The 14,605-nt window shown below is 41.7% G+C and overlaps 1 protein-coding gene across 4 annotated transcripts in view; it reads right to left on the bottom strand.

Moving 5' to 3' along the window:
- PCOLCE2 (procollagen C-endopeptidase enhancer 2) overlaps positions 1-7,269 on the bottom strand; it is a 45,497-nt gene extending 38,228 nt beyond the window's left edge. The window contains exons 1-2 of one of the 4 annotated variants that reach the window (XM_043522831.1): positions 7,058-7,269; positions 4,697-4,805 (exon numbers count right to left, since the gene is read on the bottom strand). In XM_043522831.1, the coding sequence (XP_043378766.1) occupies positions 4,697-4,805; positions 7,058-7,140 (192 nt within the window). In that variant the 5' untranslated portion in view covers positions 7,141-7,269. The remainder of the gene's footprint in view (positions 1-4,696; positions 4,806-7,057) is intronic. The other 3 variants (XM_043522833.1, XM_043522830.1, XM_037909646.2) reach the window with 3 other exon arrangements.
- Between the last annotated feature and the right edge of the window lie 7,336 nt (positions 7,270-14,605).

Genomic DNA, 14,605 nt, shown 5'->3' with positions numbered 1-14,605 from the left:
GTTGTGGAGTGTCCTAATTCTAATGAGGGGAGTGAGAGTGTTTCTGACTCCAAAACGAAAGATTGCCAAAGACAAAAGGACGCATGTATAGCCTCCTGCTGCCACCTCCTCTCCCCTCCACCAATATACATCCCTTATACTCCTCCTACTGGACCCATGCTGTGAGCTGTGCTGCCAGTTGCTCCTCAAAAGCTGCTGCCTCTGGAATGCCCCTCAAGGGGGGTTTCCACAGCAAATGGGGAAGAAATGTAAACTGCTGCTTTGCCCAATGGAGTGTGGGTACAGGTGGAAGGAAAACCCAGCGAAGAGTGGCCAGTCCTCACCTCATGTCCCTCCTCACTGATAGCGGGGATTCTATAAGACTGGAGGAAAGTGGGTGAGCATGTCCGAGGCAGCACAGCCCCCGCTCCCAGCTAGACTCTGTTCAAAGAGTGGTGCAGTGTACAGGAGGCTGAGGGTAATATTCCTACCACCTGATACAGGGGGCAGGAGCACCTCTCACATATCCCTCATTTCAGGGGACATAACTAACTTTAGACCAAGTACCTATCTCCCACAGAGCTTTGGTGTCCCCTCACTTTTATTGTTGTAAATTACATACATCAAATACAACGTTTACAGGAATAAACTCCACACCATTTTATATTTCGTGCATGAGTATTTTGTCATTCACTTGGCATCCTACATTTGGGCCTTGGTAGGGTGAGAGGTGAGGGTAGAACTCAGGAGTGTCGATGAGGGAGGGTAAGGGCATGCACACCAATACACTGGATGGCAGTCTGAAGCAGTGTATTCAGACTTGGAGGGTCATTTTTATTCTATTGACAGCCACCTCCTACCAGCATCAAGGTCCTAATAGGAGCAGGTTTCCTACCAAGTGCCACTCTGTAGTCATACTGCTCAGGACCTTACCAGACTTAAAGCCTGTTTTGAAGATCTAGTGATGTGCTTTGGATCCGGAGCTACTTTGAACCAAACCTAATGGTTAATTTACCTTTTAGTTCTCAATATGTATACGCGAACATAGCCCAGCAGACCCTACCATGTTGTGAATGTTCTTAACCAAATTAATGTTTATTAATGTAGTCAGGATTTATTACACTAAATACACAGAGAGGCTATATACTCCTGTTAGCAAACATACATGTCTCTCTAGCAGAGAAAGGAGAATATATCCCTAAACATTTTTGGGGAAAGTTGTTTATGGTGTACACTGTTCTAAAAACATCAGTATTTAGACTGTAAGCACTTTGATGAAGGGACTTTCTTATTTTATATATACAGCACCTAGCACAGTAAGGTCCCTGGATGTTTTTGTACCACCACTAAGAGCAACTGTTCTCTTCCTAATACATGCATACTTTTCTCTAACTTAAAACAGAGCCTATTCACAAGTGTACCTCTTCCTGCTTTTTGGGAAAGTTCTTGGTATGTCTTGGTCTTCCATATTATTTACTACAATGTTGGGGGCAGGGAGAAAGGGAGTTGTTTGTGGACCAGAGCCTTAAATGCCAAGTTTTAAACTTGACTTAAATGATTTTGGCTGAATAATAAACCTTTCCAAAACAGGGTTTAATAATAAAAATGCTGAGTGTTTAGCCATAGTGGTGCTATGGATAACTAGAACACCTTTCCCACTATACTTATGGTCAAGACTTGAAAAATTTGTCAGATGTCTGCTAGCCAGGAGATTAAACATATTAGCCAGAATTAATATGAAAGATATTGGAATGGGGGAGTAACGCAATGAAAGGAAGCCCAATTTCTGTGCCCACTTTCTTCCCGTCCCCTCCTTTCCAGCTGCTGATTTTTCCCCCCATCTCAAGCAATGCAGCAGTGCATATTTGGAAGGATAATTTCACAACCATATAAACAAGATGCTTTCGAGAACTAAAGTCTAAAGAAACTGACTTAAGCATCTCTGCTCATGAGGGCAAGTTTCCAATTCCACTGATCAGAGGATTTTTCAAACCCTGCTTATTTCAGCAAACCTGTTCTGCAATCCAGCTACTGAACCTATAAAAACATCACCTTGTATGACTGTGACAGTCTTGAGTATTATTTTTACACATTGAGCATGCTGGATTTTATAGGAACTGCATGGTTTGCCAAAAACACACAGGACAACACATAACTATGCGGGTGATGGCCAACAAAGGATTATACAATATTAAAAGCATATGTATGTGATACACATGAGTGACACTATGCAAGTTACTACAGGAGAGGAAACAAGAGTAAAGATGATTTCTTAGCAGCAGCAGTACCAACCAAAGGCTTCTGAGTAGTCTGCCAAAGCTGCAATACACGCGCTAGCACGTGCTACACACTTCTTACAGCTCTCAGAATAGCGCAGCTGTGTCTGTTAACCAGCATTTTTAAATAACAAACTTAATTGGGCTTGTGTCTCTTCTAGCTTTAGCAAAGTAACTGTGGAAGACATCATCAGACACCATAATAATAAAATACCTATCTCTTATGTAGCACTTTTCATCAGTAACTCTTAAAGAGCTTTACAAAAGAAGGTATCATTATCCCCAATTTACAGGTGTGGAAACTGAGGCACAGAGGTGAAGTAACTTGCCCAAGGTCACCCAGCATACCAGTGCCACAGCCAGGAATAAAACTCAGGTCTCCTGAGTTACAATCCAGTGCTCTATCTGCTAGGTCACATTGTCTCACTTTATATTATATTACCTATTTAGTGTTTTATAAAGGAATTTTACTTTCAAATTGCTTGCCTTACCTCAATTAACTTTGGATTTCTCCTAAAGAAGATGGCATTCTCTGGTTGAGAAAACAACACTTCCATGCCTCTGATAACCCACATGGAAAGCAAAACAATAGCTGTTCCAGTTTTGCAGACTTGAGCCAGATTCTGCACTGTGCTGAATATCACCTGCAAGGTTCACATTGCTACCATGGACTGGCAAAAGGTGCTCTAGTATCAGATACTAGTCGAGGAGGCCTTTACATGATAACTAAGTAGATGTCTTTGCCCTCCCTCCCAGCCACACATACAACTCTCTTACCAGAGTTTGGTGGTATTTAAACCTGGGCTAGCTGCCTGACTGGACTTGAGTGCCACTTTCACTTGGGCTGGTAACCAGCCCACTTTTCAGTGAGGATGCAGGCTAAATCATTGGAGTGTGGATAGTCCTCCAGTGCCTTCCTACAATTCCCCCCTGCAATTCACTGTGAAAGAATCAGTGTCCCAGCTTACTGCAGCACAAAGAACCATTGGATGTGTCCCCAGAAGTTCTAGCAACGCACATGTGGGGGAGTGAAGCACCAATGAGGACCCACTAACTTCAGTGTGGTTGCTCACATCCAGGCTAACCTAATAAGGATGCTCAGAAGCAGTCGCTGATCGCTCAAGTTAATTCTGCAATGAAAACATACCATAGGGACACTCCTTAAATAAAATCAGTTGTGGGGTTTTTTTCTGACTTAGTTAGCAGGAATAGAACTGCCAACAGGACTCTTCAGTGTGTACTTCCTAGCAATCATTTGTAATCTAAGTCTTTTATAAGAACTTGACTTTTGTAATTTTTCAATAATATCAAGATGATGTTTCAAACTTATGAAGAACTGATTTCAAAATTATTTCATGGTACCAACTGCTATTGAAAATCAGCTTTATTGTTGCTACTCTTGTCTCACAGTCTTATATTATGTCAAATGGAATCTTTGCCAGCCAATCAGATTTCAGGATAGCTAACCAGTAATCATTAGTAAACATTAAAAAAGCAACTGAGTCTCTCCAGACAGCGAGAAACAAGTTTCTAAATAAAAATGGAGCATACTTCAGATTGTTCTTTTCTAGAAGAAGTTGGGCACTGATTAAAGTCAGCACAAAAAGCTGTTCTCCACCCAAATTCAGCATAATAAAAAGATTAAATCCACATCATTTGTTTGCTCTGACAGTAATTTAAAAACAACTGTCACAAGATCATTGTCTCTTACTTGCATCAGTGTCTCTATAGCAGCAAGGCTGTATTATCCTGTGATGTCCTATTTCACTACCACTATCCATTCTTTTTTATATATTCTTTAGTGGCAACTTCAAAAGAGAATTTTCAGAGCACTCATTTCCCTCCTTGACCGGAGCCCATATACTAGTACTGACCCCCAGAGAAACTCTCCACTGATGTTAATGGGAGTTGTGCATGTAGCCAGAAGGCAGTGTGTGGCTTTAAGTATGTCTTTGGTAGCATAATTTGTCATCATCATACCTGTGGAAAAGTAAAAGGAGCTTAGTTAAAGCCTCTTTATGAAGTCTCTGGTTTATAACATGTCCAGCGCTGAAGGGATATTCAGTTCTAGCCATTCAGCTTAAGTGTTTGCTCACTTATTAGCATCATTCATGGATATAATGTGGCTGCTCTGCAAACTCATTTCAGTGTCAAGTATCCTATAACACACATCTCTCTTACCATGTTTTTTAATTTGGGGTATACATTTAAGTTGAGCCTCTATTACGGTGTCTTTAAAAAGTTTCCATGCAGCTTGCAGGGATTTCACTTTTGGCACTGTACCTAATGTAACCCTAAAAAATGTTCCATACAGCTGAAATATGTAAGCCCAACAACTCATTATCAGAGGCATCTGTCACCTAATATAAAACGTTGGCATTATAAAACAGGTAGCTCTTCATTCTTTTCAGAAGTGTTTTTGTGATATTAGAAAGTCTTACTGTGATTTTCCAAGTACATTTGCTGTTTGGAGGGTAAACTCCAGGGAATCCTTCACTCCCAATAAACCCTGACTCTCCAGACAGAATTCCTCCACATGTAAAAGCAGGCCTGGGAATAAAAAAAAATACTGCTTAGTTTAGAAATATATATTCCATCAACACTTTCTATAATGCTGAAGATGGAAAGACTATTAACCTGTGTGGTGGGTATGTCAGCTAAAATGTTGATACAAAAATGTACAGCAACTTTAAATAAATGATTGAATAACATTAGCAGATATTTAAATTGTAGTATAGTACAACTTTTAATGCACAAACTGAGGTGTGGCTAGAATTGACAGCTCAGCCCTTAAAAATTTTAGATATAGTGCTGCATGCTGTTATACTTACACAGTTTGTTCAAGTACAAGCTTTGCCCTGTTCATAGTAAACAAAATATGAGGGGAAAATACCACAACAATTTATATTTCTATAAAAAGCACACTTTTCCAGCAGTCATTAGAAAATGTAAAGTTAGGTGTCCCCCCCTCCACACCCCATTATCCTCACTCTATTAAAATGACAATTTATAGCAGAATTCTAAAGCAAGCCATCTCATAGATTTTTTTTTTCCTATACTGGGAATACCAGGACCCATAATTCACCATCAATGCAACTCCTGTTTGCATCACAGCATCCATTTGGAGCTGCACTGGTGGGAATTATAGATCCTAATTTCGTCTAATGGCGCTGATGGGTAATTAGGCCCTGGCTCAGCGAAGCATGCTTAATGTAAGCACATCCTTCATGCTCGAGTACTTTGCCATGGCTGTAAAACTCTCTGAAATCACTGAAAAGGTGATATGTAGAAATGCAAAATCAGTATTAAAAGACAAGAATGTGGCAAACAGCCAAGGTGGTGGGCGTTGTTTTTCTTCCCATGAATCCAGTGCTGGCAAGTTTATTCATCCAAGAAATTATATAACAGGGTGTTTGTTTTTAATTCCAATATCCCCCAAAATAAAAAAAAATCCCTTTGAAGGTATAACCAGAATCTTTTTTTCAAATTAAATACAAGAAACTGAGATGCTTGGGCTTTTTTTGTACAATGCCAACAAATGCTCCTATGCGTTACTAGAAAAGGGCAGAGTTTCCGTGCTCATTTTTTCTCTTTCATAAGAGAAAAGTAGAACAGAGGAGACCCTGATTAAGTGAGCTGTAGCTCAGGAAAGCTTCTGCTCAAATAAATTTGTTAGTCTCTAAGGTGCCACAAGTACTCCTTTTCTTCACACTTTGTAATTTGCACAAATAATGCTGATCTTAATGCCCCACTCCTCAGCAAGCATTTTGCTGAGGTGATGTCTCATCAAGATTTTGTTATATATACTGTACAATATTTACTGGCATAGGTCAAGTGTTAGATAACTTGACCACTGTAATTAGATCCTACTTAAGGCTTTGATCCTGCAGTCAGAACTGCCTGCACAGATCCTGGGTGCCGTGGGGGCATAAATGAACAAAATATATTGCGACGCAGTATCCCTGCTTTTTCCTGTTCTTATCCAGTCCCTTAATTCGCAAGGTTCAATTATTGCAATGGACCTTTCAGTCATTCGTGTGAATTCCGGACGTTTCACTCTCGCTTGTTAAAAGCAGAATGGGTTGATTTAGAGGGGAATCCTTTAAGATTAGTGCCCTGGATTCTTGCCCTTCTGAGTCTTCCCTCGCGCACAGGCTCATCCCCTCCCGATGTAACACATGCCAAAGAGAGCCTCGGGTCCCACCTTTCCCCCCAGCCAGGACTGGAGGACAGGGGCTTCGGGTCTTTCCTTCTCTGACTGACACCCCTCTCCTCCTGCCTATTCCCACAGGAGACAGAGAAACAGAGTCGCCTTGGACAGAGCCAGCGAGCCCAGCCGCCCCCACCCACCCTGCCTTGGCGCCGTTCTGTGGCGAACAAGATGTTCCCTCCTTCTGCCAGGCAAAGAAGGGGCTGCAGCTCACTCACCCCGCCCGTGGCACCAGGCGAGGCGCGGCCGCCGCAGCCGGACGGGGAGCAGCACAGAGGCTGGCTGGGGAGCCGCCAGCAGGGGCAAAAGTGCGAGGCGGTGCCTCAGCGCCCCCTCGTGCTCCTGCCTAGGTGCCTCTGGCGCCCGCCGGGCTCGGACCCGGAGGCGCGAGAGCTGGAGCCGCAGCGCGGGCGAGGGGCGGCGGGGGGTAACTGCAGGCGTCAGGAGGAGGCGGTTGAAGGGCAGGCAGGAGTGTAAGGGGTCGGGAGGCAGCGGCAGGGGGCAGAGCTCTGCGTGGCCCAGGTGGCAAAGCAGCGGCTGGCGGGGGCGCCCCCACGAGCCCGGCGGCGCTGCTGGCCCGACGAGCCGTTACCTCAGTTGCGGCGGCTGCTGGCGGGAGAGCTGCGCGGCGGCCAGCAGGAGCCCCAGGCCCCAGGAGCACGCGGCTGGCCTCATCGCGGGCGCCCCGGCTCGCCTGTGCCGAGCGGCGGCTCCTGGGCGGGGGGCTTTTAAAGGCAGGTTGCAGGCTCGGCAGCCTCTCCGCGCGGTCCCCCTGGAGGAGTTTCTCTGGCATCGCGCCGCTCCGCGTGAATATCCCGGTTGTTCTTCCAGGCGAGGGGAGGAGGGAAGAGGCTTCCCCAGCCCAGAGCTCCCCCCCGCCCCTTCGCCCAGTGCTTGGAAAACTTCTCTCGCCGCCCAGGGGCAGGAGTCTGCTGCCCAGAGGCTCGGGCAGGAACATGCCGCTCAAAGCCCCTGCAGCCCGGGCTGCGTCTGCCCCCTGCCTCCGCGCTGGCCCCTGGCTCGTGTGGTGGGCTGGCCGCGGAGTCCAGCGGCGGTCGGCAGCGCCCTGGCTGAGTTGGGGGGGAAGGGAGGTTACTGTGGCGTGTCCAGCGCGAAGATCACCACAGCCCCCTGCTTGGGCCAAGTGTGAAGCCCGGTCCGGGCAACACAAAGCACAGAGCCACTGCTCAAGCGGCTGTAAACATCCAGCTCGGGTGGGGAGTGTTTGTTTAACCGCGAGTCCAGTTCCTCGGGCTTTTTTATTAGTAGCAGCGAAACTGTAACTTTCTGATTCCTCCTTTTCCTCAGGAGCGGTCCTGACAGTTCCTTCGTTTCAGGGACAGCGGTTCTTTTGTCACAAGAACCTTGTACAAGTCAGATCTCAGCTGGCGGATGGAGAAGAAAAATCTTCCCCATCCTTCAAAAACTCAGTTACTGATTGGCAAAGGGGAAATGATTTCCTATAGTGAAGAAGGAATGTGTATTTAAGTTCAGCTCTCAAATTTGACAAGTAATTTGTAACTGTCATGTTTAGTTATGTGGGGCCTGGGGAACTGATCAACCCTACAGTCCTCAACAGAAAATGAGTCTGTGCTCTGCACAGTCTTGAGAATAATCCTACATAGTATTTACTGTACACACAGATGGACTGCACTAGTACCTGGACATGCACAAGAAGCCTGAATTAATGTACATTATCAGGAATGTTTTAAAAGGCTCCTGATTATCTCAGAGAAACAAATAATTACACCATGTTTGTAATGCAGGGTTTTGCATTTCATAAATGTGGCACACCACACCAATTTTGTTTATACGGAACACAAATAAACTCAGTGTCATCATCTGTACAATTAAGTACAGCTTTGTCAATATTTGTAAAATACTAGTACTGCTTTCAAAAAAATTATTCTTTAAAATTCTAAAATAAATTAAAAACGTCATTTTGTTTACCAGTGGTAAATATTGACTCGTTAGAATAAGGTAGCATTTAAGATCTGACTATAACAAGGGTACTCTTTAAGGCCCTGTGGGGACTACTCATCTAGTAAAGTTAAGAACATGTGTAAGTGTTTGTAGAGTAGAAGCCTAAGTTAATTAACTGAGAAAAGTAGTAAAAAAATGAAATCTTAGTAGTATTGTAGCTATTTTTTTAAGTTTACCAAGAACCAAATAGTAGTTAAACATACATTTTATTTTGAACAATTATTGCAACCAACATTATAATCTTGAATGTCCTTCATTTAAGATCAATATCCTTAAAATAAATGGGTTAAAAAAAAACCCCTAGGACAGACTGGACAATAAATAAACACATGGACAAGAGTGAAATGAAATTGCCTGGGCAAGAACCTAGAACTTTACTTGAACAGATATTATTTCTTATGTGAATACTGGTGATAATTTAAGCCTAAAACGTATCCAGTCTTTTATTCATCTACACATAAAGATAACGTTTTAGGCTCACATTAGTGACATTATACAGCACAGACATAGTGTGTCTTGGTATAGCCAACTGCAGACTGGACTGAAAGAAATCAGACAGAACTGCCCTAGTTCAGAAAACTATTCACCAGCTAGTAGGGCAATAATGTAAACCTATTTTATGATTTATTAACTTACTTTGTTATCTGTTAAGCACTTGACATGCTTACCTACATACAAAATGCAAATAAGGGAAGTCCCCACCTCAAAGAGCTTACAGTCTAAAAGACAGACAGAGATAAGACTAGATGCACAGGAGACCCCTAGGAAGGGTCCTATAAACTTAGAATTAAAAAGTAAAATATAAAAAACCTTCTCTCTCTCTTTCCTCTAAGGAGCGAATCCTTGGGAGAATTTGAATGGGCAGAGGTGGGAGCCTGCTTCACTGGGACTGAGAGGATGTGAGGAGTGAGATGCAGCAGAGAAAAACACTAGGCAATGAAAGGGTAGTGATCCTGACACTGGTAGAGTGAATTGGGGTGCGGGGGAACTGATGGGAGATGCAACGGAACAAGATCTGAGCTGTGCAGGGCCTTGGAGACAAGGATAACTTAAAACAGCAGTTAAGAGGTAGTTGATGCAGGGATTCAAAGAAGGAATTGACATGGTTAGCTCAGTGGGTGTGGGAGAAAATGTTAGCAGCTGTATTCTGGGCTGACTTGAGGTGCGTGATATGGGAAACCGGGAGGCCAAAGAGGAGGAAGTGAACACGCCTTGGCCAATAGGCTTGTGTTTGGTAGCTCAAAGGTTAAATAACTATTATGCATATATTTTTAATTTGGAAGAGAATGCTGGTAAAAGGTGGTAGATTGATGCCAGTGGAGGTCAAGGTCTTTGGCCCGTTTACAGACCATACATACCGCAGGCAACAGTGTAATCTCCATCTCACCCAACACACATGTCCTATCAATGTGTTTCTGAATGCAGAGAAGACCAACCATTTAGGGATGAGAAGGAGGTTCATTCTTCATGTCCATCGAATATTTGGCCTCACTGCTGAATGAGAGGGTGTTGATTATAATGGTGGCTTTTCTGAAGCACACGCTTAGGGCCAAATTTTCAAAGACCTCATTGCATGTGTGCTGTGGCAGCAGCAGGCACAACCTTTTCTGCACCCCTCCCAAACTGTGCTGGTTACTATTTTGCAGAAGATCTATGGGTATGCACAGGGGAGCTGAAAGTTAGGGCTGACAAGAGTGTATCCATTCACAGCACAGAGAATTTGAAAAGAGGCTTCAGAATGCTATTTTGAATCCTGCTATTTCTGCACCTCTACTTCTGTCTTTCTTAGGGCAGGCCTAAGAGCAGCATTATTCTCTGCTGCCCTTGGCTCTGTTGGAACACACCCTATATTATAGGCTGGAAACAAGGCATATAATCTAAAAGAAAACTGCACTTAGTAAATGTAAATAACATTGCAGAAAACAGTTCAACTATGCAGCAAACAACTCAACTATGAGCAGAAACAGGGACAAGACTGGCTGGTCTCCATCAGCGTTAGCAGAAGAAAGAGGAAAAAGGGCTCAGTAAGCAATTGAACTTTTTTTAAAGTGTTACCACTTGTATTAATCTTAAACTACTCTGCTAGTGTACATTAGTATAGTCTGGAGTTAGCATTCCCATCAGGCTCTTAGAGGTTAGATCTCGGCAAGAGAAAACAGTGGAAGGAACAGTAGTGAACTTTTAGATTGCATGCAAAATATATTAAGTTATTTAGGTTGCAAGGTCAAATGTTCAAGAGTTAGGAAATGCCAGATTTATGCTTGCCCATGCAATCTTAGTTCTGTCCCTTTCTGTGTCTCACCTATGTACTAAATGAGGTAGCGATTCTATGCAAAAATTGTATGTGCTTGTATAATTAAATACCATATCCTAATGCAGACACACAACTTACTTTCCTTTTCCTTGAAAGTTAAGGAAGTAACTTCTCTTTAAAGGAAAAATGCAAAAAAACAAATTCCATTTTATTTAACAACCCTATCCCTATTAGGCATCATTATCAGCGTTGGAACTCTGAACCTTCAGCACTGCAGTAGAACAGTAGCAAGAGATGGCTGCTATCTGAGAGGGGGTTATATTGGTTTGGTATACATTCTTCCTTCTTTGATACTGGCATTGCCAAGGTCTCCTTTCCTCTCCCCTTCAATCATCTCCCTTTCTCTCTACCAGCATTTTTCATAAACAACTGAACAGCTTTACAAGAGTAAATGTTTTCCAGTGTCTATCATCCTGGGCCATGTTTAAACTAGTGGCCTAGGGTTGAAAGAGTGTCTCTCATTACCAAACGTCCAAAGAAGATATTTTATGTAAACAAAATAGGAGACAAGCTTCCAACCCATTATCTGGGCTAGTCTGTCTTTTTTCCCTGAATGTTAAAACAATTTTTTGAACTGGAAAACAGCATTTTTTACCTAAGATGCAACATCATCCTTACAATCAGCTAGATTTTGAAGCAGAATCGGTAAGTAATAAATACAATTTTTAAAAGGACCATACAAATAAAAATAGACATTGTTATTCTGTACATTAAATAGATACCATTCCCTACAAACAACACCCACATGGCATATATACACCTGAAAACAGGAGCTGGCTGCTGCTGTGTGTGACATAATGTAGTACTAGAAGTCCTGGTTTTGTTCTTATAAACAGACAGGGACACTGCAGTTCGAGACGTTTGGTTTTAAGAGAATTCCAAGCAAAGTTGCATGTAACAGTCTTCTTTATATGGAAATATTAACTAATGAATGCTGTTCTCTTACAGACAGTATGAACCTTGTGTTCCTCTATTCCTTGTTTCAGCAGCAATAGGCTGCTGCACTTTGAAGTGAATAGCACTTTGATCAGGAACCCAGCTTTGTAAATTTATTGGTCACAGCAGGTCCACTAATCCTGATATAAACACAGGGTAATGCCATTTCTTAATGGAGAATGGGGATAGTGCAAAGTTCAAGTGTAAGTTCCAAACTTCAGATCAGAAGTTCTACCTTTGCTTTGAAAAGAGCCATCAATATGGTATTCCTGTTGCTTTTTCAAAAGGCATATGGCCTCGTTCTGATCTCTCTGTGTTTTTACACAAACATAACTCCATTGACATCAGGCAAATTATCCTGATTTGAACTGACGAAAATGTGTTCAGAACAAAACTCTTTATTTCTTCTGGCCTTAACTTAAGCACCAAGTTTTTTGTTTTTTTCATTACGTCTTACCTCTCTTCTTTCAAGGAACACCAACATTAAAATTGCACTTCTTTCACAAACATTTTTACCTCACATTGTTCCAAGTCAGTTGTTGACTTTGTGCATTTGACACCATGACAAAGGAAGAGATTGAGGGCTAATACTGCTTTATTGCTTGATAACTTGGGTGCTATCATATAAATACTAATAATTTGTAAACCTTCCTAAGACAAAAGAGATCCAAGAAGTATCAAATGATATGCATGTTTACCAGGATGTTTTAAGATTGTCAGGACTCACGGTGTGTAGTGCACAGATATTTCATTATAGGCCAGATTTCATATAAGACTGTGCCAACATTTTCTAATGGACTTTCAAGAGTCCGTTACCTGGTAGCATGAATGTATAGTTACAGAGTCCCACAGAGGGTAACGAAATTGCTAAGGTAATGGATTCTGTGGGATCTTCTAAGAGTCATAATAACAAACTATTTATCCAAAGGCTTCAGCAGTGCAAATTAAAGATATCGGTCCAAAGAAAATAGTCAAGACACAAAAGAAACATCTGCACAAAGCTCTGGAGTTGAAGGCCATAAGATTAGAAAACCAGAAACATATTAATGTTGTCACTGATGTAAGACAATCTTACAGCTGTCTCATACATCAACAAGCAGGGAGGAACCAGGAGCTTCAGTCTCAATAGGATAGCATTAGAGTTCCAGCATTGGGCAGGGCATCCTCAACTGTCAATGAAAGGTTTCAGAGTAGCAGCCTTGTTAGTCTGTATTCGCAAAAAGAAAAGGAGTACTCGTGGCACCTTAGAGACTAACAAATTTATTTGCGCATAAGCATCCGATGAAGTGAGCTGTAGCTCACGAAAGCTTATGCTCAAATAAATTTGTTAGTCTCTAAGGTGACACAAGTACTCCTTTTCTTTTTGTCAATAAAAGCCATTCACATCAAGGGAGCACGAAAAATAAAGACAGATTGTCTCAGCAATCAATCGGTATTCCAGGCCAAATTCAGCATGAATTGGCAAGTATTCAAGTAGATTAATATTATGGATGGAAATTCCAAAAAGCTGGATCCATTTGCCTTGGCAGAGAAGATTATTAATCATTCTTTGCCTCAGGGAAAGAAATAGGAAGGGAGCAGTAAAGATATCCTGTCACAGAAATGTTCAAAAAGAATCTGTTTTATTTTTGTTCATGAGAAGTAAAATCATCTTCAGGAGAGATATGGAAGAGAACCATCCTTGGATCCATTCTCATCAAGCAAAGTCAGAAAAGTTGTTGACAGTATATCAATAAACTTCAGAAGTATTATAGTTGAGCCTGGCTTAAACAATTGACATCTTTGGGCAAGGTACAGAACAATAGTTTAAAATAAACTATTCCTTTTATGTACTCTGCTAACAAAGGCATAGTCCTGCTGGAGGTAGCAGAGATCTGCCTGACACTCTTCATATATTTATACATTATAGTGTACACTTTCCCTATATTTCCACTGACTGAAAGAACACAAGGGAGGGAAGATATCACTAAATGTTCATCCACATGTAGTCAAAATAAAGTGAAGTACAATTAGGAAAAAGCAAGCTAATAATTCTTGGGAAAGAGAACTCTCTGTATGTAATGGGAATGAGAAACTTGGGTAATAGTAATGCTGAAAAATATGCACAGATAATATGAAGATGCTTGGGACCATGTAAGTCCCTAGAAAAAAGGATATAGGGGTGAGAGTGGACAGCGTATTAGGCTCTAGTTTACACTGTGATGTGAAAGTAAAGGACAATGCAATTTGGGGTTGTATACACAGATGCATTAAATAGTGGAGTAGAGAAAGAATGCTTCCTCTTTCTATGGTCCAATTACAATCAGTTCTGGATACCACATTATAGTTTCCCAAGGCCAGTTTTAAAAGCCCCATCGCTTCTGACTTGGAAAACTGTACTGAACCAAATCTAATAAATGTGCAAAAAAGGGGCAATTGTGTAGCTTCTATGAGTGTATCATTAGGAGAAATGGACATACATTGGTCTCAGAGAAAAAGACATTTAATAGGAAATTTTCCTATTACTAGACTGGCACAATAGCACCTTAATGTGTAATACTACTGAGCTATCTAATAAAATATGGTGTTGTGCAATAAAGTTGCTAATTCATTACTGCAGAATGCTTTTCAAAGGCAATATGAATGAGCAGTCATTTAGCTCCTCAGAAAGCCACTACAATATAGCAAAATCTCAAAATGCAGCAGTAGCAATGGGAGAATTTCTGTAACTCATTCTGATCTTTTTATCTTTTCTAAAGGAAGAAAAAAATCTCTGTGCTATTCATATGACACAGGAGTTTTTTTAGGGATTTTAAATATCTTTATAGATCAGATCACATGACTTTTGTTATCCTAAAGTGATTGACGACAACTTTCAGTTTCCACACAGTAAATGATTACAGACATGGCAAAATGCAGAATTGTATC

The sequence above is a fragment of the Chelonia mydas genome, chromosome 9 (genome assembly GCF_015237465.2).
Source record: "Chelonia mydas isolate rCheMyd1 chromosome 9, rCheMyd1.pri.v2, whole genome shotgun sequence".
NCBI lineage: Eukaryota > Metazoa > Chordata > Testudines > Cheloniidae > Chelonia > Chelonia mydas.
The sequence above is the reverse complement of the archived record's forward strand: the minus strand, read 5'-3'. Positions and strand labels throughout refer to the sequence as shown.